The 25,145-nt window shown below is 40.2% G+C and overlaps 3 protein-coding genes and 1 long non-coding RNA gene across 5 annotated transcripts in view; 1 reads left to right on the top strand and 3 right to left on the bottom strand.

Annotated features, from left to right (window-relative positions):
• On the bottom strand, window positions 1-13,638 carry ell2 (elongation factor for RNA polymerase II 2). Its single transcript, XM_088423933.1, has 12 exons — window positions 13,386-13,638; window positions 11,288-11,335; window positions 9,662-9,786; window positions 9,425-9,588; window positions 6,831-7,090; window positions 6,573-6,697; window positions 6,229-6,301; window positions 5,490-6,147; window positions 3,480-3,555; window positions 2,978-3,149; window positions 2,813-2,857; window positions 1-1,914 (listed from the first exon to the last, which is right to left on the bottom strand). Exons 1-12 carry the CDS (start codon window positions 13,560-13,562, stop codon window positions 1,798-1,800), a joined length of 2,040 nt encoding a protein of 679 aa, XP_088280059.1. The 5' UTR covers window positions 13,563-13,638; the 3' UTR covers window positions 1-1,797.
• LOC148419158 (uncharacterized) overlaps window positions 13,329-25,145 on the top strand; it is a 23,971-nt gene continuing 12,154 nt past the window's right edge. For both annotated transcript variants that reach the window (XR_015866639.1, XR_015866640.1), the window contains exons 1-3: window positions 13,329-13,756; window positions 15,787-15,885; window positions 18,891-19,024. This is a non-coding gene — a long non-coding RNA (uncharacterized LOC148419158). The remainder of the gene's footprint in view (window positions 13,757-15,786; window positions 15,886-18,890; window positions 19,025-25,145) is intronic.
• On the bottom strand, window positions 17,983-21,150 carry LOC148419159 (globoside alpha-1,3-N-acetylgalactosaminyltransferase 1-like). The gene is made up of 3 exons (XM_088423934.1): window positions 20,997-21,150; window positions 20,352-20,414; window positions 17,983-19,424 (listed from the first exon to the last, which is right to left on the bottom strand). Exons 1-3 carry the CDS (start codon window positions 21,028-21,030, stop codon window positions 18,466-18,468), a joined length of 1,056 nt encoding a protein of 351 aa, XP_088280060.1. The 5' UTR covers window positions 21,031-21,150; the 3' UTR covers window positions 17,983-18,465.
• Window positions 21,927-25,145, bottom strand: part of pcsk1 (proprotein convertase subtilisin/kexin type 1) — a 14,892-nt gene continuing 11,673 nt past the window's right edge. Inside the window, exons 13-14 of the mRNA XM_088423932.1 lie at window positions 24,613-24,774; window positions 21,927-24,503 (exon numbers count right to left, since the gene is read on the bottom strand). Coding sequence (XP_088280058.1) covers window positions 24,102-24,503; window positions 24,613-24,774 — 564 coding nt within the window. The 3' untranslated portion in view covers window positions 21,927-24,101. The remainder of the gene's footprint in view (window positions 24,504-24,612; window positions 24,775-25,145) is intronic.

The following is a 25,145-nucleotide window of genomic DNA, read 5'->3' on the forward strand; positions in this document are numbered from 1 at the left end:
TAAGGTAAAACCAAGTGGATTTTATTGAAATGTCTTGTACATTTTCATTTGGGCAGGATCAGATTCATTCAAAATTCACTTTATTTTTCTCTTTCCCAAACCAAAACTGAATACTGCCTGGGGATTTTTGTGAATCGGATTTTATTTAAGACTTTGATGAATCCCTCTGAGAACATTTCAAGCTTTTTATTTTTTAAACGAAATCGTGTCTTTGGTTGCTGGGGTGACATAGGCGTACATGTACAGAATGTAAAACCTTTGCCTTCTGCAGTTTCAGGTAAACCCAACGAAATCCTTGGTGATGCCCCCTTGCCGGAGGCAAAATAACCTCACCAGCCAGCCATTTCCCAATCAGAAATCCTACTCCATGTAAGTGTACCGGAAAAGTATTAAGATTCTAACACAGGTTTTGTAAACGTTTCCCTTGTTAACAAAGACTCAAAAATATATTTTCATTTTCCATAGAATGCATTCGTCGAATTAAGCATCAATGCTCGGCAGAACTCAAAATGATCAAAATCCATTTGACCTGATAATACAAGTGTGTCGTCCGGTGGATGACCTTAACAAAGAAGCACATCCACACAGCGGAAGAGGCAAGTCAGAACCGACAAACGTCTCTTTTGTTACTCCGGGTGCTCTGGCTGGTCAAAAACAATAGCAGCTTTTTTTTTTTTCTTCTCCTGTCTCATTTTCAGTTTTCAAGTTTCTCGTTTTTTTTCTAGATTTTTCTTTTTTTTCTTCCGTCTCTCAATCTCACTCGCACAATCATTCAAAGTCACACTCGTGCAGTTTGTAACACCAACCAGGCTTCACATCCCTTCTTTTTCTGCTTCTGACACACTCGCACACATTCACACGCAGCCTTTTGCCAGGCAGTTGTAGTTCTTTAGTATAGGCTACACACCAAAAGGGTGAACCCACACCAACCTCGAGTGTAAACAGCTTAAGGCACCCATAATGCACCGCTGACATCAACGCTGTCGGTGCAAGGAGAACACTGCCCCCCTAGGCGGTCTTTACCTTTGGTTTCCTCAAACACCCCACATAGCCTTTAGAACGGTTTACAATCCATACACACATCAGCTCACTAAGTTCCCCTTCTCGCATCTTTGCTGTTGCTTCTCACACTCAGATGAGAAGACGGCACTGAGGCGGGAGAGGAGACGTTTTTTTTTTTTTTTTTTGCCAAGAGATGATATCTGGATCTTATGTGCAAAATGGCTTCGCAATGTCAAAACGCATAAGGCCCGTTACTTTTTTTTTGTGTGTTTGCATCGCTTACCAAACGTTAAATCATCTGCGGACTCTCTTGCACGACAAGTCCCAAAAATAAATAGATCTTATCTTTCTTAAATACAAGTCAATAGTTTCTCTTAAGCTCAAAAATACTTCTAATTCTCGCAAGATGAAGTCCTTCAAAACAAACAGGAGATGAAAAGTTCCCCGTAAATTCACTTGCTCTTCATGTATCTCCCATATGAGCAACTTCACAGGGCCTCAGAAAAAAAAAGGAACATAAAATGGGAGGCCAAAACTGAGGGGGTAAAAAAAAAAAAAAAAAAAAAAAAAAGGTCAAAGTGAGAACATGTCAGGCCATACTGGTGCCTTAGGAATCAAAGCTTAGAAAAGGAAGGAATGAAAGAAGCAAAATGGGATAAGGGCAAATAAGGAAAGGAGCAACAGATACCAACCATGGGGGTGTTAATAAATAAGAGCCAGCTGGAACCCCCCACCCCCCCATCCCGGTTGGATACTCCATTCACAATACTGATCAGTGATATGGCGAGAGGACTCTCAGCAGCAAGTTTGTGCTCGGCGCTGGTCAAATTCTGCTATCAGCCGCTTGATGTGCGCCAGCTTGTTGTGCAGGTACTCACAGCGCTGTTTGTCCCCGTGGAAGTTAGGGCTGTACTGGAATCACAACAGGGACATCACGTGAGACCGCAACCAGAACAGGGAACAAGGACAACGGTCAAGAAATAGGACAGTGGCCCAAAGGGCTGGGATTTTCTTTATTTTTTTTTTTAAGATTGAGAACTTAGGGGAAAGTGTGTTTTTGTGAAGATTTTTATAGGTTAAAGGGCTACATAACTTATTTAGCAAATTTCAGCAATAAAAGGTAAATATTAGTCGACAATTATCTCAAAGATCCATTTGGCTGTTATTTTTAAATTACTAATACTTAAAAAAAAGCATATGCAGAGCAACAGCAAAAATACAACCGAGTAAATGCCCCCCAAAAATAGACAATTATCATCTCAGACTTACTGGCTCAGAAGACAACATTCAAAACTTATTTACAAGAAAATATTTAAATGGAAGGATAGACTAAACTTGTTTACCCATTTAGAGCAGGAATTCTTTTTCTACAAGTCATCAGATCACTATTTTTCTTGTACAATCATACCTCTAAAATATACATTTTCTACTTGTTGAATGTTAAAGCTGATGAGGCAAAATTGATTTTTTTTTCTTCCAAACGTCTAATGCTGCCTACAGTTAAACTATGTTATTTTCTGAAATAGCATTGTCCTTTTAATATATGCTGCGGACCACTGGAAAATGGATGGCGGGCCACAAATGGCCCCTGGGCCTTAGTTTGGACACCACTAAATCGACAGTAATGTCAAAGTCAGAATTTGACTTCTCTCAAGAAAGCAATGATGTAATAGTGCATTGGCTGTGAATTTACTAAATCTGAGTGGCAGCTTTGATGTGACAGATGCTGCTTTTTGGCTAGCACGGGCAAAAAAGGAGGGCACTATTGGAGGAAATTAAGCACAGGTTTCAGAGTGTTGTGGCAACTTACATGTTTCATCTTTTTGTATTCTTTGAGGACTTCTTCTTGCACCTTCTACAAAATAAAATTGAAACTCATGAGAACTCATGTCAGCCAGCTGCATGCTTCTGCTTATATGAGCCAGTAGCATTTCACAAAACTCAAAAGATGATGGGGGGGGGAGAAATGGATGACCTGATACTCTTTTGTGCCTGGCGCCAGCTTCCGGCACTTGGAATCCAGCTGCGTGAAGCGGCGCGTGATCTTCTCCACGCGGGCGTGCAACAGACGGTACTCGTCATATTCAGCATTGAAGTCGTTCTTGTAGTGCTGTCTCTGTTCCGTGGACACCAGTGCGGTGTACTTTCTAGGAAGTCAAAAAAAAAGAAAAAAAAAAAGGACATGCTGTTGTCATAGTTTCCTTGTTTTAGTTCCATGACGGCAGGGCTAAGAACTAAAGGTGGGGATTATTTTAAATGCAATGTGATGTGGAAGTAAATGTGACGTGGCAAGATTCGCCGGATTGTAAAGATTAGAGACAGATTTGTGCAGACTGAGTCCAGACGGCTCAACTTTGTGGTTACATGATGGTAGAAGGAGGAGAGGAACCTCCCTCCCTCTCACTTAGTGTGATATTAGTTTTGCACTGCTTTCATCTGAATGTAATTGAAAGCAATGCTTGTCAATGGCAACTTACATTTCATAGTCAGGCACCTCGACGGTGGATGAAAATACAGTAGATTGGCCTGGATTCTTATCTTTTTCCTGGTAGTCTGAAAGAAAAGCGCAAAAGTAATATGCAATATCGTATTTCTCCAAATACAAGTCGACTTCTACATCATTTATCAAGTAACATACTTGTTGCAAGCTTCAATGGTTGGCTTTTTGACACAGCTGAATATTATTTTTGTTTAAAAGCCCTGTTTGAAATGCCTAATAGCTCCTCCTAATTCAATGTATGGATATAACTCCCGTACTTCCTCATCATCATCTGTTTAAACATCCTGGTTACTCTTCCACGAGTCGTCATCTTCAGACCCGACCAATTTGTTTGAAGAGGAGGTCTTCAGAAATTATTTGGTTATCATCTTACTTGGGATGTTCTCCAAAGCTTTCTTTACCCAAGTACCGACTACGGTGGGATCAGAGTGTGGAAGGTTGCCATTTGCTTAGTTTCTCCCTCCACCTGCTGACACCTGTGCGTGCCACTGCTCTTGCATTTTTGTCTCCAAAAAGTCCAAGGTTGAAGGAGACAAGATTTTCCTTTTCAGAATGTGTCAAAGTTAAAAAAAACAATAGCTACGCAGCCTTGTTGACAAAAAAAGAGGCAAGTAGGTTGCACTTCACCAAAGTTGATATATGCGATGCTTTGCGCAAACCCTCTAATGCATACTATATAGATTTAGAGGTATAATTATTTTAAGCCCAGTACATGACATGATATGACCTCTTTCCCATTAATGTTTTTCAAATACAGATTTGTGGAAAAATGTGCTAACCACTGCGTCAGAGCCGCATGGTTTTTATTTATATTTATATATATTAAAAAGACTAACTTGAACCAACTTGAACTTGAATGTTCTTACCAGGCATGTACTATTTAAATCCATGCAACTAAATGCTTAGACTTGGGTGTTGGCTAAATAAAAAGCATTGGCCTTTCAAACCCAGATGGTACTGCACTTTTTCATTCTGGCACGGTCACGCCCAGATCTATAGCTCACTCATACCTGGGTTGAACAAGCTGTTCTTTTTTAACGACCTTTGTGTTTAGCTTTGTTAAATTCACTTGAGAGGTTTGCACTTTGAAAGCTGAGAGAAAGTGTCATTTTATTGCATAGATCCCATTTCTATGAAACCCCAGTTGGTAATATAACAGGAACACCAGTACACCTAGTTATAGAATGCAGAAAGTTTAAATAGGAGCTTCTGGCCGTCCAGTAGATAATTTTTCCATGTAATTTTACTGCAAAAGGTCTGGCATTAAGACTTTTTTTGTTTTGATTTTATATAAAGCGCTAGATTGTTGTTGTGTTTTCCCCTACTAGCTGTTTTGTTTACAATAACCGTGCATTTGACTGTATTTTGTGTTTGTATGCTTACAAAGCAGCTTTATTTTTTTTAATGTAAAGTTATGCTTTATTGTGAAAGGGAAACCATATGTTATATTAGGTACTTCCTGTTTGGCATCTTGCATTTTGGTGGGTTGGGTTATTAGTAATTTTGTTTAAAGAAAAGCTAGAAATATGTTTATTTACAATTAGCATCAAGTTAGCATTAGCATTCTATTTAGTCGACTGTTTATCTTATAACACATAGCATTTTGTTGTATTTTATTTGACAACAGCATTTCCATTTTTTTCATAATTTTGCTACACTTCTGATTCATCTACTGTGAATAAAAGTGCAATAACCATCAGCAGGTGTTATTTATCATTGAAGTATGGGACATACAGCAGCGAGAGAAGAATTGTGCATCTTATGGCTTATATATTCACTTATAATGATATTCTGAAATGATTGATATTAGTTTTGCTCTGACCCCTCCATCTGGCCACCCCTAGGAAAAATTTCATGAGGCGCCACAGGTTCTAATAAAAATAACGTAGCATGAAATGCTGAGGGATGAACATCTGAGGTATGGAATGAAATCAAATATGCAGTGAACAGACATTAGACTTCGAGACAGTAATCATTAGAAACGCACCTTGATACGTGTGAGGAGTCTTGTCCGTGACTTCTCTTCTGTCATCCTCAACCTTCTGCCTTTTTTTGGATGATTTCTGACTCTCCTTAGCTTGCTCCGCTTCGCTTGGAGAACTGCTACTGCACCTTTCTGTCCGTTTCCCTTTGTCCCGCTTGCGATCCTTGTCTTTGTGCTTTTTGGACTTCTTTTTGAGCTTCTTGTTGTCACTGGCGGACAAAGGAGGGCTTCTGATCACAGTGGAGGTAACAGTGAGCGAGGAGGTACAGGGAGGAGGGCTCGGCGAGGCCGTCGGCATCGGCGGCTGATAACGCTGCGGCAAGGCTCTATCGGATGGCAGGGAGCTTGGCGAAGGGTCCCGGCAGGAGGAACTCTGGTCCACAGGCAGATCCTGGGTTCCGCAGCCCTCCGGGGTGCAGGGGGAGTTGGAGTTGGAAGCTGGGCTCGGCTGCTGGTGAGAGGGAACGGGGAGATGGCTGGGAGGGCCCGAGATGACATTGGAGGGCAGAGAAGAGCATTTGGGGCCTGGGCTTCCTTCGTCCTCGCGGCGGTCTGAGGATGAGGACGATAATGATGTGGCTGGCCCACGATTGCTGAGGTGAGAGATACGGGCTTTCTTTGGCGCCAAAGGATCTATAAAGTCAAACTCCGGCTGGCGCTTCTACAAAGGGGAAACACAGTTTGAAGAAGGTTGGCTGTGTGTGTCGGTCTGTGAGAGCGTGTATACGTAGACAAAAGGTACCTGAGGGGATGAAGGTAAACTGTCTTTGGGAGAATTGTTTGAAGAGAGCGGCTCAGTAGGAAGACCCAATTTTCTGTTTAACGAGGAAAATGTGACAGAGAAAAAAAAAAGATTGACATTACAAAAAGTGTTTAAGGATACAAGGTCATGGTCTGGATTCATGTGTAATACTTTCAGACGACTACTGTGAATGGTTAGCGTAAATAAAGGTAAATAGTAAAAATAAAAGGCAAATACCGGTCGGTGTTTGAAGGGCCATAATTGGCGGTAAAGCCCTACTTTACCACTACACATTAAACCGGACCTGGTCTTCAATATATAGCTTCATAAGTATATGAAAGTACCGAGTCAGGATACGGTCCACCTGGGTCTTCTCCTCTTCAGAGTAGCCAGGCCAGTCTCTCTGAACGTTACGGTAAACAAAGTCCTTCAGTGAATAAGTGTTGTCTTTGGGGTTGAGGTTCGCCACCTGTTTTGAAACGACAGTGAGTTTCACGTTCAGCTATGACTGCATGAAAACTGAAAATACACATCTGTACATGCAAATCGTGTTCAAGCAAGGAAATGAAGAGATCTTCAAAACCCTTGACACTCCACTACACCTGTTGCAGAGTGGTCCCCAAGGAGTTCCGGTCCTTCTGGTTGATACCATCACGCTGCAAACGGGCGAGCACTTCCAGCTTCTTGTAGGACCTCAGCGCCAAAAGGTGAACGATACGGTCCCGAAACGGCCGCTGAGATACGGGGTTGTTGGAAAGGCACTTGCGGATGGTGTTGGCTGGGTTGATAGGTGTTGATCGCTTGCGCTCTGGGACCACCTCAGGTGCTGACGGCGCTGCTTTACGGACATGTACTTGCTTTCCTAAAGACAGAAAGAGTATTTTGTCAACAAGATAGCAGGTCAATTACGAGCTTCTACATGTCATGATGTTAGCCTTGTGTGCTCAGCAGTTCCTATTATTGGAGCTGTAAAAGTATGCGGTTAACGTCCACAACTTGGAAATTGGCAAATGTACCGACTTCTTTTGAAGTTTTGAACAAAGAACCTTTGATTTTTTATACATGAGGATTCTCTGTGAAGCTAGAATGGGACGACCTTGATAGACAAGTGCTTTCTCACCTCCCTGTATGCATAAGAAGCTTCCCTTGGTTATACTTCTTTGCGCGCTCTCAGAAGTTCACTAGATTGCGCCGTTAGACTTGTGTCTATTTGAAGCTTCAAATATGAAGAAACCCAAAAGACCCACAAGTCTAAGTTCTCAAATTAAGTATGGATGGCAATATCTTCAGTAAAACATTTGCCAATGACTTCAGAAATGAAACTCCATAATAAACTGCAGTGACATGATTAGGAAAAGTGATTGGACTAAAAATGTGGACGTGGTGTTGCTGAGCCTGGCGCTAAATCTGAGTGTTTGCACATTTCCACCGAATGCCGCTTTAAGCATTATGAAATTCTAAAGCTCTTTATGAGATTAAGGTTACTGGGAGGAAAAACGCTCCCTCGTGCTATAAAAAAAGCAGAGTGGGAAACGTAAGTGGTGCCATTTTAGTTTAAAAAGTTTACCTTTGCCAGCTTATGCTGTAGCCAGCCATTTAATATGATGCTTAAGGCTTAGTAACTTTCAATTGAATTCTAATTCTACAAACAAGCACCTCCTAACAAGCCTTTTTAACTACTACTTTTATCAGGGCTTTCTCATATTCCCTAGTTTTTATCATGCCTTGTTAATGCTAATTTATTCCCAGAGCACCTTCAAACAGGCTGGAGGAGTTTTTATGCTTGTTTAGCAGATTGCATGGACTGCTATTAAATTCTGGAGCTTGTTTCACCATGAAGTCACTGAATAAGCTTTAATTTTAGTGTTTGTACCAGACTCATAGGAAGCCGGGAAAGCCAATTGTCCGTATAAAAAAAAAAAACAATACAGGGCTTGTGTCGTGCATATTCTATAAAAAGATAACCAGCTCGATACAGTTTCATGATTGTTCAGTTTAAACGCCCAAGACTGTCATGTCTGGAATGTGATGAAAAAAAATGATGGCATTGTAACACCTGCGCAGCCAGCCAAACTCTGTAGGATGTGAGTGTGCGAATGTTCATCATGATGTTTTGATTTTTGCTCAGGAACTCTAAATACAATAATGATAATTGCATCATTAAATGAAATTAGAGATAGAGTGTTATGCATTGAAAGATTGCTGATAGCAGCAACTGTACTATATTTATTATTCCTATTATAAATAAGTGGCAGCTAAAGTATAATATGTTTTTTTACAGAAATCATAACAGTGGTTGAATATTCCAATAGAACGAGGCCTTATGTAAAATTAAAAAAAAAAAAGTTAATTTATGTTGATGTGTCTTAACCAAAAACAAAAAGTGTGTGAAAAATATTTGTTTATGGCTAGAAAATATACATTTAAAATAACACTAAACATAGCTGTTTTCGGCAGTAAAAAGTTATCTCTCTCTGAATGATTTGACCATTATTTTCTTGTGCAATTAATACCTGTGAAAATATTTTTTTTTTCCTTTTTTTGACAAAAAACGGCATCACATGTGCTCAAGAGTCAGGTAATGACCAATCACAGCTGACTTGTTGGACATGTGACTTTCACACTAGAAGCCATGAGCCCTGAACACGTGATGTCATTTTCAGTGGACAGCAAGTGAAAAATGTGTTTTGAAAGTACTAATTGTATGCTTGCTGAAAATAGCTAAATACATTGACTGTACGTTTTGTCGTACCGATGCTGAGTTGATTTTAAGTTGAATAAATGGGGTTTAGGTCTTCTTTAGAGAGGTAAACAGAACACTTGCCTCAACTTGTTTATAAAGTGGGAGGAAACTGTTAAGGGCAGAACCGGTTGCTTGTAAGCGATACATTAACTACTTAAAAACAAGCAGCGCCTGGCAGGTGGCGTGTCAATGAAATGCAAACGGTTTCATCTACCTTTGGCCCTTATCAGTCCCACCGCTAATCTAGAAAAGAGCGAGATGGCAGAATGGCTTAGTCAGTAGCCCTAAGGGCTTTGTATGGAGTCAAGCAGGTCAGCTTTACCCTATTCGGTCTCTGAAAAGGGGTGGGGTTTTAAACAGAGCGGCTTGTAGACTCAATCTGACATCTATCTATAGGAGCCACGTAGAGCAGATGATTTTTAGGCAGTGTGACCAAGAGTTGAAGGGCCTTGCCTCTGTACTGGCCCCCAGGTTTGATGACTTTGGTCCCACGTTCACGTGTGTCCTCCGCAGCCTGGGTCATGCGCTCCCGAGTCACCTGGTAGGAGTCATTGGTGGCGCATATTGTGACCTTGTCCTGGACTGTGGCCAATAATGCCAGGTGGGAGGCCCCTGAGCTGGAGACAATGAGGCACGCTTGGTTACAGGTGAACCACCTGCTGGCAAAGTTTCGTAGGACCGGAACATTACCTTGAAACATACTGATGGATACAATCAAAGCTTCCCTGAGGGTTGTCTTTGCCAACGTTAGACAGGGAGAAATCAAAATGGTGGGAGGCATCAGTGGAAGAATCTGTCTTGGGGATTTTTATGCGCTGAAAGGACCCACACAATAAATGAAAATGAAACTTTTTTTTTTTTTTTCAGAAAGTCCAACATCCTCCAGGCTGATTAAAAATAAAAAAATCTCATTTAAATGTGTACTGTCACTGGGCTGATTGTCCTGGACCTAGGGCTGAAATGGATCCTCGAGTTATTTCCGAGGCATTTTTTTTTTGTCCCAGATACCCATTTATTACAGCACACATCAGAAAAACGTATACCAATCCAATAGCAGCAGCAATTAATTTACTGTGTGACAGTAAAACACAGCAGGGATGCGGTGAGAAGGCCAACTTTATAAATAATCCCCATTTTGCGAGACAATGTCTTTTTCAACTTTTATTTTTACTTGCGGTAAAGCTGTTCCCCGTTCTCGATACAAACGACACTATATTATTTTGAAATCACATTCGATAGCCAATTCAGGGCTCAAACAAATGACTTAATTACGTTAAGATTGACAAATGACACCTGTCGCCAGTGTTTACTGGTGGCTCGAGTCAGCTTAAATTAGCCGCTAGCTAGCAGCGCTTGAATGCTCCATAGGGTCTCCATATAGATGTAAATGACTAAGCTTTGGTACTGACAGCCTGACACAGTTGCCGTTCCTACTGATCACATATTAACAAACCATCCTGACTCAAATGTGCTGTTTTTTTCCCCAAATAGTCAATATTCCCTTCAAATTTTATGAAGGATATTTAAATACTAAAAATACTCCATAGCTGCAGTCCCACCTGCGCTGTTCTGATGCAAGGTTACCCCTGGTTGGACTCATCTGTTCCCAATCACATTTACATCTGTCATCACTTCATGATACACCCTCGCATTACAGGAACTAAGCAGTTATTAATAACTGGTAGGAGGATTGATTAGATAACACATGATCCGTGTACCTATGCATATTTTTCATGAATAAAGTAATGTCACCTGTTGCATTCTTTTGTATCTTTTCTGCATATTTGTTCTGTATGTAGTTTGCCATACGTTTTGGAAGCAACAGTAGTGCAGCATCTAAATAAGCAGTTGCCTTCTAATTACTAAAGACTAACATTTTGAGACAAAATGTTTATTCAGTACATTTGAAAACAGGAACATACGACAAATACTTTGGACTTTCAGCCACTTAAAAGTGTCTCATTAAAAGAAAACAACTACACTGGATTTATTGAGTTTTTTTTCATCCTCAAACAAAAATGTGACTGAAAAACAGTAAGGTGTGTGGTTTAGTGAAACAATTATTTTAGAATCATGAAAGTTATAAAATTGATTCATATCCTTTTTTTTTGTATTTGCCCCACATAAGTCATTGTATAAATACTCCATAAATAAGCACAGCCATCTTTAGTTACTGACTACTAATAGCATAGATTAGAGCTAAAACATAAGCAGTTAAGCAGCTCATTAAGCAAAAGAATAACTGACTATGTGCTGTTACTGGTTTTACAAAGCATAACCAAACAGAACTTATCCTAAATACTAAAGCATTCTTACCCCTTGGAGCCCCTTGAATTGTATTGTCGGCTTCAAAGGCGATACATTCTGCAAAAAAAGAGAATAAAATGAAGTTTAATGCAGTGCAACGTCACTGTAAAAATAGATCTGGCAGAGTCTTTCCAGTCGGGTTAGTCAGGCACAATTAACACAAATTTAGGAAAAACCAGCAGAATATTTGACTGACACTGAGGAACTTGCAGATGCAGCAGCAGAGCCTTAGGGGCCTGTCGCACCAGCAAGACCAACAGCAATAAAACTCAATCTTGGATTGTCTGAATTCAAAAAGAAAAAAACCCCGAAATAGGGCTTTATGCTACTTTGCAAAATATTCTCAAAGCAGGGAGCTGAACATAATTGATGGAGGCTTTTTCTAAAAAGCTTGTTGTTTTATGTACCAGTAGGTTTTCATGTGTAATTGAACTGGTGTCCACTGCCACAAATATGCAGAGAAGCATTGAGCTCCCAGATCTTTCTCAAAGTTAGAGCAAACACTTCTAAAAACAGTTACGTCAACCAATTTCAGCAAAAACTGCCTTTCGTTACACAACACAAAGTCTATACGAATTGTCATCTCCCTACATGCAGATAAGCAAAGATAAATGTACATATACCAGGAATGGGACAGAACTCTTCATGTCATGGTTGTTAAACTTCTCCTCCCCAAGCCACTGACTCACCCACTCCCTCTCTCCCTCCCCCACTAATACCCACAGCAACCAGTTCTGATCACGTTTCAGATCACCACAGAAAGACAAAGATAGCCAGCTTGCGAAGCACTGGTTCAGTCACAACAAGCATTGCCCAGAGGGCAAGAAACAAAAAGCAGGCAGGTTTGGCTGCTCAGTCAGCAAGAGATGGATGGCAAGTCGTCCGAAAACAGCATGCATACCAGGTCACGAGCGGTGCCCACTACCCACAAATTGTTTCAAACGGGGTCAAAATCCATGTCTCATTCTTGACATACATTAGTGCCATAAAGATCACCTTCAGACCTCTGATCGCTCCATCGACGCTTACAGTGGCCCGAGGCTCTTATGTAACAATATTGTTGTTGCAAAAGTTGAGTTCAGGTAGACTTCAGGCACAAATACTCAAACTTCATCTTAGATCACCTGTGCCATTCCTCGGTGAGGTAACCCCATGTGTGTGTATGGTTCAAGATTAGCAAGTTAAATATACCTCCAGTTATGCAGTGTCCCAAGTTTAAACTAAATAGCACACCCAGTTAACAGATTCTTCTGCCAAGATCCAGGGTGCTGTCATAAATATACAAACCTCATACCATAATACCTAAAGATTTGCAGATAAACTGCAAGAGGTTCTCTTGTGATATACAAAAGATTTTTGATGCCTCAGCAAACACAGCAAAATGAATCATTTTTTTCCAACTAAACTAGAGATATTTGCTCATACGCGTGTGTCATCTTGTCTCCTAAAGGGGAGCATGTCAGTTAATGAGCAGTTTGGCTTTCTTATTCTGCAATTGAAAGTGTAAATATATAACTTCATTTTTGGCTGAAACAGGCTCGAGATTCTCAAAGCAGCACGCTCAGTAATTTACATCCTTCTAGCTTGCTTCATCTTCGTCTTAATTCTCACAGTTAACCTCTTTAACACTAATTGTCGAATTAAAATAAGCAAACAATTTCCTTTTGGAACCAAGTGTATTTAACAAATGGCTGGTGACGCCCTCGTGTTAATGACATTTAAACTTATCTGAGTGAAAGCACATTAGTTTGTCTGGGGGGGAAAAAGTAAAGAAAATGGACTACACGGCACAGCACTAAAATGCTTCTCACTTACAGATTGCTAACGACAGCTTTTCCAAGTGTCATAGTTTGCAAGCCAGCCTCTTGTTTAAACAACGTGTGTCACTTCTTAAAACTCACTCTGCACAAACGCACAAAATCAGATTAATCGTTCCCCGTTGTTTCATTAGTCGATCTTTGAAAAAAACGATGGAAATTTAGGCTTTTATTTTCGCTGCCAACAACCGAGCTAACGAGAAGCGTTAGCATTGCGTGGCAGTTGGGCTTCCCGGAGAAGTGTCAAAAGCCGGTGATCGTTTCAGTACGAGCGAAGGCATCTCACTCACCGTGCAATTTTGATAACTCTCAATCGCTCTCAGTGCTGTCTCGGTTAATTTGACGTGCAGAACGGTAACTCTGCCGGCGCTGTGTTGGCCACAATTTAATCCGTAGCTCCCATCCTCGGAGAGCGCCGCCGCCATGTTTAGCAAGCCTCCACCATCGTCCCTCTGCAGCACGAACATTTAGCACACCGGCTCCCCTCTCAGCCCTTAGCGGCCCGGGGAGGGACTACAAGTCCTCTCGCCGGCTACCTCCTCTCGATTGGTTGCTACTTGTTCCTGCCACACCTGCCAAGAGTTGCCACGGCCGCGGTGTTTAGCACTTGTGCCTTTTCTGACTCTGCTGCATTGTCAACGTGAACCCCTTATTCACTGTGGTAGGTCATCTATCTTTTGGAGCTATTTCAAATGGATGCAAATGTAAAAGGCGCACGGTAGTTCCATATCCAATACCAGGGTAAACACTCATTCCCGAGCATGCATCTCGGTGAACTTGCCACTGCATCACCTCCAAGGTTTAGCTGACATGAGGGTATAAGCACCCCAGGGTTTCTGCAGGTATCATCAAATCTATTTGAAACGCTTTTTAATGTTGTTTCAAGGCAATTAAAACCATATTTAATGCCCAGGTTTGTCTGCATATACATTACGTTGAACATTGGTGACAGAGTACAGTTTTCTTTTCAAATTATCATCAAATTGATTGGAACACAAGGTGTACGTGTGTACCTCGTTAGCTCCCTTTATTTAGGACGTCGTTGACCGGTGTGCATTGTCATTAGCAACACATTTTCCAAGCAAGGGAGTGCTTGGCCTAAAAACCTCATCACAACAAGTACATCATTTAAATGCTGAGCAGGACATTGTCTTTTCAAAATGAGAGGAAATTAATTGGAACACAGAGTTCCAATTAATTTTCTTGTTTGCTGCTAAATTGTTTTCTTTGGTTTCTTTGCCAAAAGTTCTATGCCTTTATTTTGTTAAGTGTTATACGGGTGTGCTTTGTCATTAGTGACACAATTTTTCGGCTAACGATGATGACAGATAATGTTACACAGTCCATCTTTTGGAGTTGCTGAATAAAATACGCTTTGAAATTCCATTACAATTGTAGTTTTAAAATTTAACAAATCAGGCTTTCATGGAGCAGCACTCTGACGTCTTTTTTTTTCATCCCAAAAAATACCCGAGAAAATATTTCACAGGGGGGTGCATCAGTGAAAAAAAGGCTGAGAACCCCTAATATAATTGTTTATGGGTTACTGGAGCGACTTCAATGTGGCTTCTGTATCAAAACATGAGGGCTTTATTTTGTTGTGAAGATTAATTACTGTAATTACATACTCCACCTTAGGTAAATGCTCCATCGGATTTCATTTTTCACAAATTAGAAAGTCAAGCATCGGTGCATTTGATCTATTATTTACACACCCACCCCATGTGGCAGACAAAGCGTTATGATGCTGTGCTTTCTTTTAGTGACACAAGTCAAAATATGAGGTATGCCTAATGGAGACCAACCTCCTCCCAGTCAAGTGAGTTGCACCTTCACTATCTGCTGGTAGCAGCCCCCCCAATGCAAGAGATTAGGGCAGCATGTTTTGGTGTGTCATAGCCTCAGGCTGGGTGTGGAAAGACCTCTGTGAATCCAACAGATTAACATGGATCTTTACCCCACCCAACCCATGACAAGTGGCACACACACACACACACATACGTATTTCCACCATTTCGAGGGATTTCATTTACATTGACTGAAGACTTCTAAAAACCAATCGTATGTCCAAGTGATATTGGAGATTTAGTGGCTTGCTCCGTTCTCAAAGCCAAAGCTATGTCTACAGGTGTGTCACAATTTGAAATGTGTTTTGCGTAATTAAATGGCAACACTTTCATGAAGTCTCACAGAGGTTACCTGCTGTGCAAACAATTAAATAGGCCTTTGACTTTAAAATGTTTTATTTACATAACCTCATTGGTGCCAACTCATTACAAGTTAACAGCACAGCAAAAGTTGAAGTGACTCACTCTTTGTTTAAGGTTAAGTTTTAAGCACAGAAAGGCTATCGCCGATTCAACTGCGATTTTTGGTTTGTTTATGTGCGGGATTGGTTGAGTCACAAGTGTAGTTTGCTGTAGTTGCTCAAGAGTTAACTATGTCAGGGTTAGGTTGGGTTTTTCAATGATCTTATTTAATTATTACTAAGAAGCCAATTTCTACACCACTTGCTAACTCCCTTTGAAAGATTCTTGGCTTTCTTGTAAGTTGAGTAATTATACACAGTAATGCAAAAGAAAATCTTCTCTAATGATCACTGGTGGTTGTTACTTTCTGATCAACGGAGTCATCATTTATCATTAGCTGATAGGCTTTTGATTGTTTTTTTTTCTCACTTCTTTCTTGCAGAATCACAAAGCTTTTGTGACAACGACAACGCTCTTCGATTTGGAGTTTGCAAGGAAAGCCCACACAAGCAGAGAAAACGTGCGAAGTCCACACATAAAGGTATGAGATGAAGTTCAAACACAGAACCTCAGAACTGTGAGGCAGATGTGTTAATTTTTTCCCTCTGTTAAGCTCTTGTAAAAATGCATTTCCCGCTTGCCCGTTCAGTTCGATTTTTGATCTCATCTCAAACGAATTAAGCCTGTTTATTTCTAGTCATGACATTTGTGTCAAATTGCCATACTTTATGAGTTGTGTCATAAGCTGCTGCCAATGGGATCCTTTACCTCAAGAAAACCACATGACACCGATTAAAGGAATAATTCTTTAAACTACTTTGCAATACAGAGTTACCCCGCTACTGTATATCGCGGTTCACCTTTGGCGGCCTTGAATTTTGAGATTGTAATTTATTGAGAGAAATCTGAGAAAATGTTGAAGCCTGTCTGAGAAAATCATAAACTGTCTGGGGAGCGATAATACTGCTTTAAAACATAAATGAAAAAAATAAGGGAAAAAAACTAATGAAAAAATACTACAAGTCAAATACATCAATACAAATTTTGCTAAACAAAAACATAATAAACAAAACCATACTCTAAATGAGCAAAATATTTAGACTAAAAAAACATCTAATAAACCTTCAAAGTATACCATAAAAACATACAGTATAAAAATAAAAAAAACATGGTAAAAAACAAAGCATTTAAGTAAAAAAATACTGTAAATCAAATACATATATACAGTATTATGAATTAAGTAAATAATATGTACAGTATTTGAAAAAAATCCACCTCTACTTTGTGAATTTCACTTATTGCAGGTATTTTTTGGAAACGTAGCGCGCACGACAAACGAGGGAAAACTGTATGGGGTACACTCAACATGGATCAGGTAGTCTAAAAGACAAAAAAACGGTTCTTGGAGCGATCTGAAGTTCACCTCCAACTTGACTCCACGTGGCGATCTGGCCCCGAGGACACATTCTCTTGGCAGTGAGAAGGAACCATCTGCTGTATTTAAACCCTCCCATTATGACTCTAACACACATGGAACCAGACCGGAGAGATTTGAGCCGGAGTCGCAGATTTATTCCTTGTCATTGATAGCCATTTATCTTTCTTATTCACTTTCAAGAGGGGGCAAATATTTTATTGAAAAAAAATCCTCCCCAGCCTCACCGTCATTATTTTTGCTGCGGTCAAAACGTAGCAGCTGATAAACATGTGTAGCCTGGAGGATCAGCATCGCCGTGTATCTACAGTATCCCCCCTCCTCCACCTCCCACTTGATATTTAAAGACCTTGAAAGAGCAGTGCTTCCAGTTAATGATTCTCCATTGAGGGGGAAAGTGTGCACTGACACTGTTGACTCTTATCGCTGCTGGACACAAAGCCACAAGAAGCGTATCTGCAAGGCTGACATTAATAGAGGGATCAATTCTGCTTTTAAAGGGACATTTCTTTTTTTTTTTTCCCCCTCTTGGCATGGTGAGCATAATAAGCAGCGAGACACATTGCATCCTCTACAAATGGGTTTCTAAATCTCAATCAACTGTAGTGTGTTTTTATTTACAAATCACAAGAATGAGTTAGGGCAGCGTAGTGGTATCCAAATCGAGAGGTTGTGAGTTTGATTTCCTGCCCCTTGAAATTGTGTTGAAGTGTCCTTGAGCAAGACAGTTGCCCCTGTTGCTAAGCACTTTGACTAGCCTATAAAAGCACGGGTGACCTTGTGGTGACCTCTGGTGACCTTGAACAAACTCAAGGGGAGAGCAAGATTCGTAACCTTCAAGGACACTCTGCAGTGTTGACCTCTCAGTGGGATATCAGCTTAAAAATATGGGTTCCTCATTGTAACTTGTGTTACGTGTTGAAGAGGCTGAAGTGTGACAATTAGACGAGATTTAATTGATAATCAAATAAACTAAAAATTAGTTTTGATAATCAATTTAGAGCCCCAAAATTGGTCAATTTCTCAGAATTACAGCCTTTTGTATTCATGAAGTAAACTGATCATCAATGTTTTGAACCACAATGAAACATGTACAAACAGATGGTTTTATTTTGGAAAACAATGATCAACATTTTTGCCATGACATGTTCCAGACCAAAAAGTCACAGAATCATAAACATTTTTTTAGTGCATTTTCTGCATTGTCTATTAAAAAGAAATCCTGTCTTTGAATAAATGGATAGAAATTCAATCATTTTTTGAACATCCCATTCATCACTTGATTGACAAATTCACCAATTAATCATCGGATTAATTTATTGTTGAATTCATGATTAGTTGCAGTCCGACTAAATGATGTATATTGACTTCACCTCATGTCACACAGCAACGGTAGCTCCACTTGAAAAAAGAGTCAGTTTGTATATAATATGCGTCTGTTTTTATTGCTCATACCAGAATTGCAATAAAACATCAAGTATTTCAAAATGATTGAAAAATAATAGTTTGTCATAACTGACAACAAGCAAAACCAACACTATCTTATCTCGCCATGTTTACAGTTTATGCTTGAGGTGGGTATCACAGGTTTTGATCTCATAATCTGCGAGTCAGACTTCCTCCAGTATTTCCAAGCAGCCCTCAAAAGCGAATACAGTACAGCACTAAAACCAATGAGACATCAAGTCAACATCGGTTCTTCTCTCTCTTCTCGGCATCAAATGCCTCACATTGCCTTCCTAGCGAGACAAGCCTCTTCTCAGGCACGTCCACAGCCAGGCCCGAATCCCACCAGTTGTACTCTGGTGAAAGCACGCAGGTTGGCCGGCGAGTTATCAAGTAGCGGTTCAAGTAGCTCTCTTCGCCACCGCTGGCCACGATGCCATTGGCCTGGTCCTTCAGAATGAGCAAAGAACAACCGAGGGCCATTCGGTACACGTCGCGAACCAGCCCACCGTAGAGCTCAGAGGTGTAGTAGTAGTCACCTTCGTCCTGTTTCACGTAAGCTGAGGAGTCTTGGTCCATTTCATAAGGAAGCGCCTTGCGGGGCTTGCCGTAGTGTTCGGGGTGCAAGGTGGCAACCAGGTCACCAAGTATTTCTTCTTCCACAGGAGCCATAAACTCCTGGTCGATGTCAGCACAGAAAATGTACTCAACCTCCCTGCCGATTTGGTTTTTGATGGCGTCGGCCAAAAGGGGCATTCGACGATAGACCAACTTGTCCCAGCCCGGGAACTCGGTAACGGTGAGCACCTTTATCTCTCGTCCGGGCCCCAACTTGATGGGAGGGTCCAACGTGCGAGGATTGTCGATGAGGATATAGTAGGTGACCGTCTGACTGGGGAGGAAATAGATTTCTGCTGAGGAGATGAAACGTCTCACGTGATGGGCATATGTTCCCACCACTAGCGTAAGCAAACCTATTCGGATTTCTTGCTGTGCAAATTCAGTCCTTCGCCTGACTGAATTGCGGTTGTCACCCCAAACTAAAGGGGCACCCCAAGGAGTCTCCGCAGGGGTTTGTAATGCTGTTGCCTTGCCCTTGTCCATTTCTGTCCTTTCTCCTCCTTCGGTCAGATCTATTGAGCGAAAATAAGGATGCGGGGACTTCACATTGCCACCAGCCTTACGCCCATGAAGGAAGTCTGAAGAAATAAAGCACACATGCGCTTAGGCCCAGGACGCCTATTGTCGCGTATTTGCATTAAACCCCTTCTGCTTTAAAAATAAATAAATACATAAAAAGCATCTCTATTCCTCTTCTGCCAGTTAATACATTACCAAGACATATCAAGGAACCTTTAGCAAGTATTAGAACCCCTGGCTTTCCGGTCAGGTGGGACACTGCTTCCTTTTTTGTACTGCTTAGCTCGACTTGTGCTACACCACCATTTTTGGAGTGCAAGGTTGTGTGCATTTACTGTAGCACATTTGGTTACAATGACTCTTTGAAGTGATGCTCAATCTCTAAAATAAGTCAAACTGAGTGAAAGTTAAGATAAGTAAGTTTGTGTTTTTTGTGTAAAGTTGTTTTTTTTTATAGTTCATAGTAGTATTTTCTAGAAATATAGCAGTTCTAAGTGTTGTAACTCCTAAAATAGATTTGTTACATCAATAAAACAATCTCCACGCCTGTGATGGGAAGATATGCTTTTTTTAGTTGTCATTTTTTTTTAATTGTTGCCTTTTGTTGCAAATTTGCAACACACCTTAATGCGTATCCACTATATGTGCTACACTCCAATGAGCATCTTAATTTAGCATCCACTTGGAACCAAAAACACATTCCAAATTTTTATTGTCATATATATATATATATATATATATATATATATATATATATATATATATATCTTGCTTCTGGCTATTTTCTTGCATGCATGCATGTGTGTGATCTAATCTCTGTGTGGCGTGCAATACAATCTGACAGCTGAGATTGAAACCTAGATTTGGTAAAAACCACGGTGCGGCCCACATTGAATTTCCCCTTGTGGGATTATGAAGAGTACAAATTAGTGCATTTAGTAATCTTATACCGCATTAGAGCAGAGCAAACTTCCTTGCACACTTACATATGATTAGGGATAGAAGAACACAGTACAAGAGCAGCTGTATCCTGGACACTCTGACGGCTCCTGTTCGGAGGATAAACACACAAATGCACACATTTTACTCAAGAACCTGCGGATGGACAACAAAAGAGCAATGAAAACAACCATAGTTGCTGGTTTGTTCAGTCTGGTCATGAGTGGAATGAAAAGAATGTACTGCTCAAGATATGCTTCCCCATGGAAATGTGGCATGCAGCATCAGATGATATAACCCTCCATTACAGCACGCATTGCTTCTAGGCGTCAGTTTATCCGTGCATAATGCACATCATATACTTTTTGTATGAGCTTATAAAACAGTTTAGGGTTTAGTCGGTTGGTTTGGAATCTGAGTGTGATTTCATCGTTGCAAAATGCCTAAGAACAAAACGACAAAGCACAGTTAAGTAAATGCAGACGTGTCTTGGAGCAGTCAAGGGATTTAATGCGCAAATGGTCTTGAATTAATCAAACGTCAAAAACATCTCATTGGATTGCCTGACACGTTTTCTGTAAATTCCGCGCTGTTGGTGCTTGCCTTGCATTTGTATCCGCGTAGGTCAAGCAGATCTGACATAAGCAATGGAGGTGGAGCGGAGCAGTGATGGAGGCTCAGGTTGTACTGACCTGTGGCTGTCTTGCAGAATGGGAACAGCGCCATGCTGTGACCCGCTGATGGATAAACACACAAACGCTTTGCCAAAATCTATTTCTATTAACTCTCTGTTTCTCCAAAGTTATTTAAAACTAGCGGCTTTCTGGTTATTTTCCTTGAAACTCTTACTCCCTCTTCTCTCATTCGTCTCCTCGCTTTTTTTCTCTCCCAAATGTTCTCCTCCCCCATTTCCTCAAGACTCACACAGTTTCCATTTCTGCGGTGAAACCAAAAGAAACCAGATGTATGTGGAATCTGGGCTATAAAAACATGTAGAGCAGCTCCAATCTATGGGATATTTCAGTTGAAAATTGAATATACAGAAAATGACTGAAAATTGCATGAAAACGGAGTTGTTTTTTTTGTATGACCACAAGATCAGAGATGTTCAATTCCTTGCATGTTTTGTATGTTTCCGTTTTCCAACTGAGTCAAAGGATCACGATCCCGTTTTTGCTGCATTTGCTGATGCGCAGTTGAATCTGGTGTGTTGGATAAGGGAAACATAAAACATGCGCCGTAGTAGCCCTAGACTAGCTCATTCCTAAATTAGTTCAAGTAGATATTTTTTGGTAGGTTACTGTAATTTTGGAGTGAATACCAAAGCTGGTGGTGATTAAAACACAACAACAACAACAAAACACAACCGAGAATGAAAAACAGAAAATAAAAAAAAATAAATAAAAATAAAAAACTGATTAAAAAACAAGCTATTTTTTGCTGTTACACAACTTAAACAAAAATGACAAACAAATAGCTACACAAAATAAAAAGCTAAATGCAACAGCAAATACATAAAAATAGATACGGAAACAAAAACAACTATATACTGTATATTTTTTACATAATTTGTCATTGGTGCAGAAATGAAATGTCGTAAGAAAATCCACATACTCAAGAGGTCGCTTTGCAGTGTATTTTACGATAAATCTCTTATTGTACATCCATTACAGAAATTGCAACATAATATTTATTTGTACAAACAATTCCGAACGGAAGCAACAGCCAAAAACAAACACAAAGAGCAAAACTTTAGGCTATGCTAGAGATCATTTACAGTGCAGCATTTTCCCCAAACATCATCCTTGTCCTTTCACCTGATTGGCAGATAAGCGTGGCTGGCAATTTCACACTGTAGTTTAGGGACTCTGCATAAATGCTCACCCAGGACAAACAAACTTGTGAAAGCTGCTATTTTTAGTCACTGAGTGGAGATGACTGTACTGTGCTGTAACAATAATCATAATAATAATAATGAGAATCATATAATATGAATGTAATGTAGACAAATGTGCTTGCAGGTTGTCATGCAGAGTCTCTATCCCACAGCTGACATCTCCACCTTGATAGGCCTCGTAGTACCATAGTAGAGCTTTCACTTCATTAATACAGGAACATTTCAGAACTGCTTATATTTGATAAATAAACATACAACATAACATTTCGCGGATAGACAAAGTTTGAAAACCATTCAATAGTATTTCTGTTGTATCCATGCTGATGTTTCAGTAATCAAGAGAAAGAATAAACCGTTCAAGGGTTTGATATATTATTTCCATAAAATATGAGGATCCTTAGAAAAATATTCCATTTAATGCAGCATTGTATTTTTAAAAAATAAATAAAAATGCAAAATAAGGGTCAATTTTCCCCCCACTTAATTTAATCACGTTGATACTCAAAGTTTTTCCGATCATGCAGGGAGACGGGAGACCAGGTCTTTTATTATCCAGATGGAACAATTCGTGTTTCACTATATATTTTGAGAACCAGCCTATTCGTTTGTGTCCATTTGTGTGGACATTTTGTTTCAAAAAGACAGCAAAGTTAACACAGACATCATTTAGAAGACCAGGATATCATTTTCTGAGCACACTGGGACTTAGTAGGGTAGCTCGAATGAGTCCAAAGATGCAGTATATACCGAAACAAATGTCCACTACAGTGGACAAAAAGGCTTGGTCTCAGGAGGATATTAATAAATTTTAGTGCAGTAGAAATGTATTTAAATTCCTCTTTTCTCCTTGCACCAAGAGTGCCATCTCGAGTAGTTAAAAAATATCACAACTGCCTCATGAAGCTCCATTTGTCCATCACTACTTTTAATAAACTGTATTGGTTTAAAGTAATGCTGTTATTTTAATTATAATTTGCCCCTTAAAGGAAATTGAGAACAAAATCAGCCCCAAAATGTTCTTTTAATTACAGTATATGATATATGTCTTGCCACTAGTCTAAATACTGCATTCTGATTAATATTGCACTTGTGATTTATGAATCCACCTGTTTCTATCTATCTCAGGGGGCGGTCATTTTGATACTTTCTGTCAAATTATCATGGCTCAGGTAATGACCGATCACGGTTCAGCTCAGAAAACAGGTGAGCCCTGATTGGTCATTACCTGAGCAACTGTGAGGTCATCTTCAGGCGCCTGCCAATGGCAAAAATGCCGCCCCCTGACATATACAAAAAATGGTGTTTAATTCTTATTCCACAAACACAATGTTATTTAGACTAGTTTGGACACATATAACATATTATTGGAAAGAAAATCAGACAGACTCTGGTTGCATTCTGATTTTTAGGGAGTGGTTTAGCATCTACGGTTTGCATTGATGACTTAATCGATTTCTGTAATGAATATGTGTTTTTTTTAACTCTGCGTCTGCTCTACTGATTTTTGTTACTCTTAAAACAAGTGCTATGGTTTTTAAGTTGACAAAGCTAGTGGTGGCCTATGACTTTTTCCACAGTACTCCAGGTCACCTATAAAGTATAACAAAAACACACTTAAAATGCTGAAAACAATTAAAACGAGAAAATATAATGCATATAGTAACCATAACATTCTCGAGGAGACAGTAGTGACAAGTTGATGTCTGCTGTATTTTGTAGATTGGATTATCATGAATGAATCACTGACAAAAATAATGAACTAATGAATGAAATTAAGGAGATTAGATAAGCAGCATTTGGGGGGGACAACATATATTTCCATTTTTCTTCATCTTTGTCTGTGCTCCTCATCTTCCCACCCAACGCCATCTCTCTCCTTCTCTCTCTCTCTCTCTTTCTCTCATTTCTGGTCCTCATCTATCATCTGAAAAAGGGCCTGCAGCAAGCGGTCATCTCTGTGCCTGTATGGCTTGCTGCTATAGAAGCCATCACTATAGTCACTGAAGACACTTTGCCCCAGGCCACCATACTTGTTGATCATGTCCAGAGCTTGGTACAGCTTCTGCGGGGGCGTTCTTGTTGCCAGAATGGAGGCCATCCGTCCAGGTTGCTGCCTCCCCCAGGCTGTTTGAGGCCGCTGGACGGCGGGGCTTTGCCTGTTAAAGGCTGTCTGCAGGAGACGCAACAAGGCCTGGGTGGGGGAGTAGGGGGCGGTTGCTGGCTTTTGGGATTGCTTTTCTGCATCAGAAAGAGCTAAGGCTTGTGTTTTAGTTTTCATAGGCGGATGGGCCTGAGTGGGCTCCTGTATTCAACAGAAAAAGAAAATGGAATAACATGTCAATTAGGCCCTTAAATGGTGAAAGAAGAAAAGTACCAACTGGCTGATTAAACATTAATGTGCTCGTGCTTACCTCCATCATGTCATCCATATGTTCCACACCACGACGGTCATTCTGCACAGCGTTGTAGGGAATGTACACTCGAGGCTTCTTCATGTGCTCCGGCTTCTCAGATGTTCCGTGGAGAATCAGCTTCCAGCTCAGTATTCGGCCCTCATTCTCCATGCGGCCCGACTGTTATAAGAAAGTAGGATTACGTTCAGGAGGAATTGCCTTGTGGCACTCAGCCTATTCCTTTATGTCAACTGTTGTGAAACTTGTGGTATATATGACTTGTTTATAAGTCTGGAAAAATCCCACTTCCATATATTAGGTTACAGGTCCTGGGATTTGTTTTTTTGTTCCATTGGTATTTTATATTATTATTATTAATAATAAAAAATAATAATACAAACGTGCCAGAGAAGAGAAAATTATCACCAAACGCCTACAATACATCATAATCAGTGTAATATATAGTAACACACGTATATATAACATATAATCAATATATTTCCGCATATTATCTTTGTAGAACGCACCCCACCTGGTTGACAGTCGGCCCA

This window comes from Hippichthys cyanospilos, chromosome 9 (genome assembly GCF_059441005.1).
Source record: "Hippichthys cyanospilos isolate Australia breed blue-spotted pipefish chromosome 9, RoL_Hcya_1.0, whole genome shotgun sequence".
Classification (NCBI taxonomy): domain Eukaryota; kingdom Metazoa; phylum Chordata; class Actinopteri; order Syngnathiformes; family Syngnathidae; genus Hippichthys; species Hippichthys cyanospilos.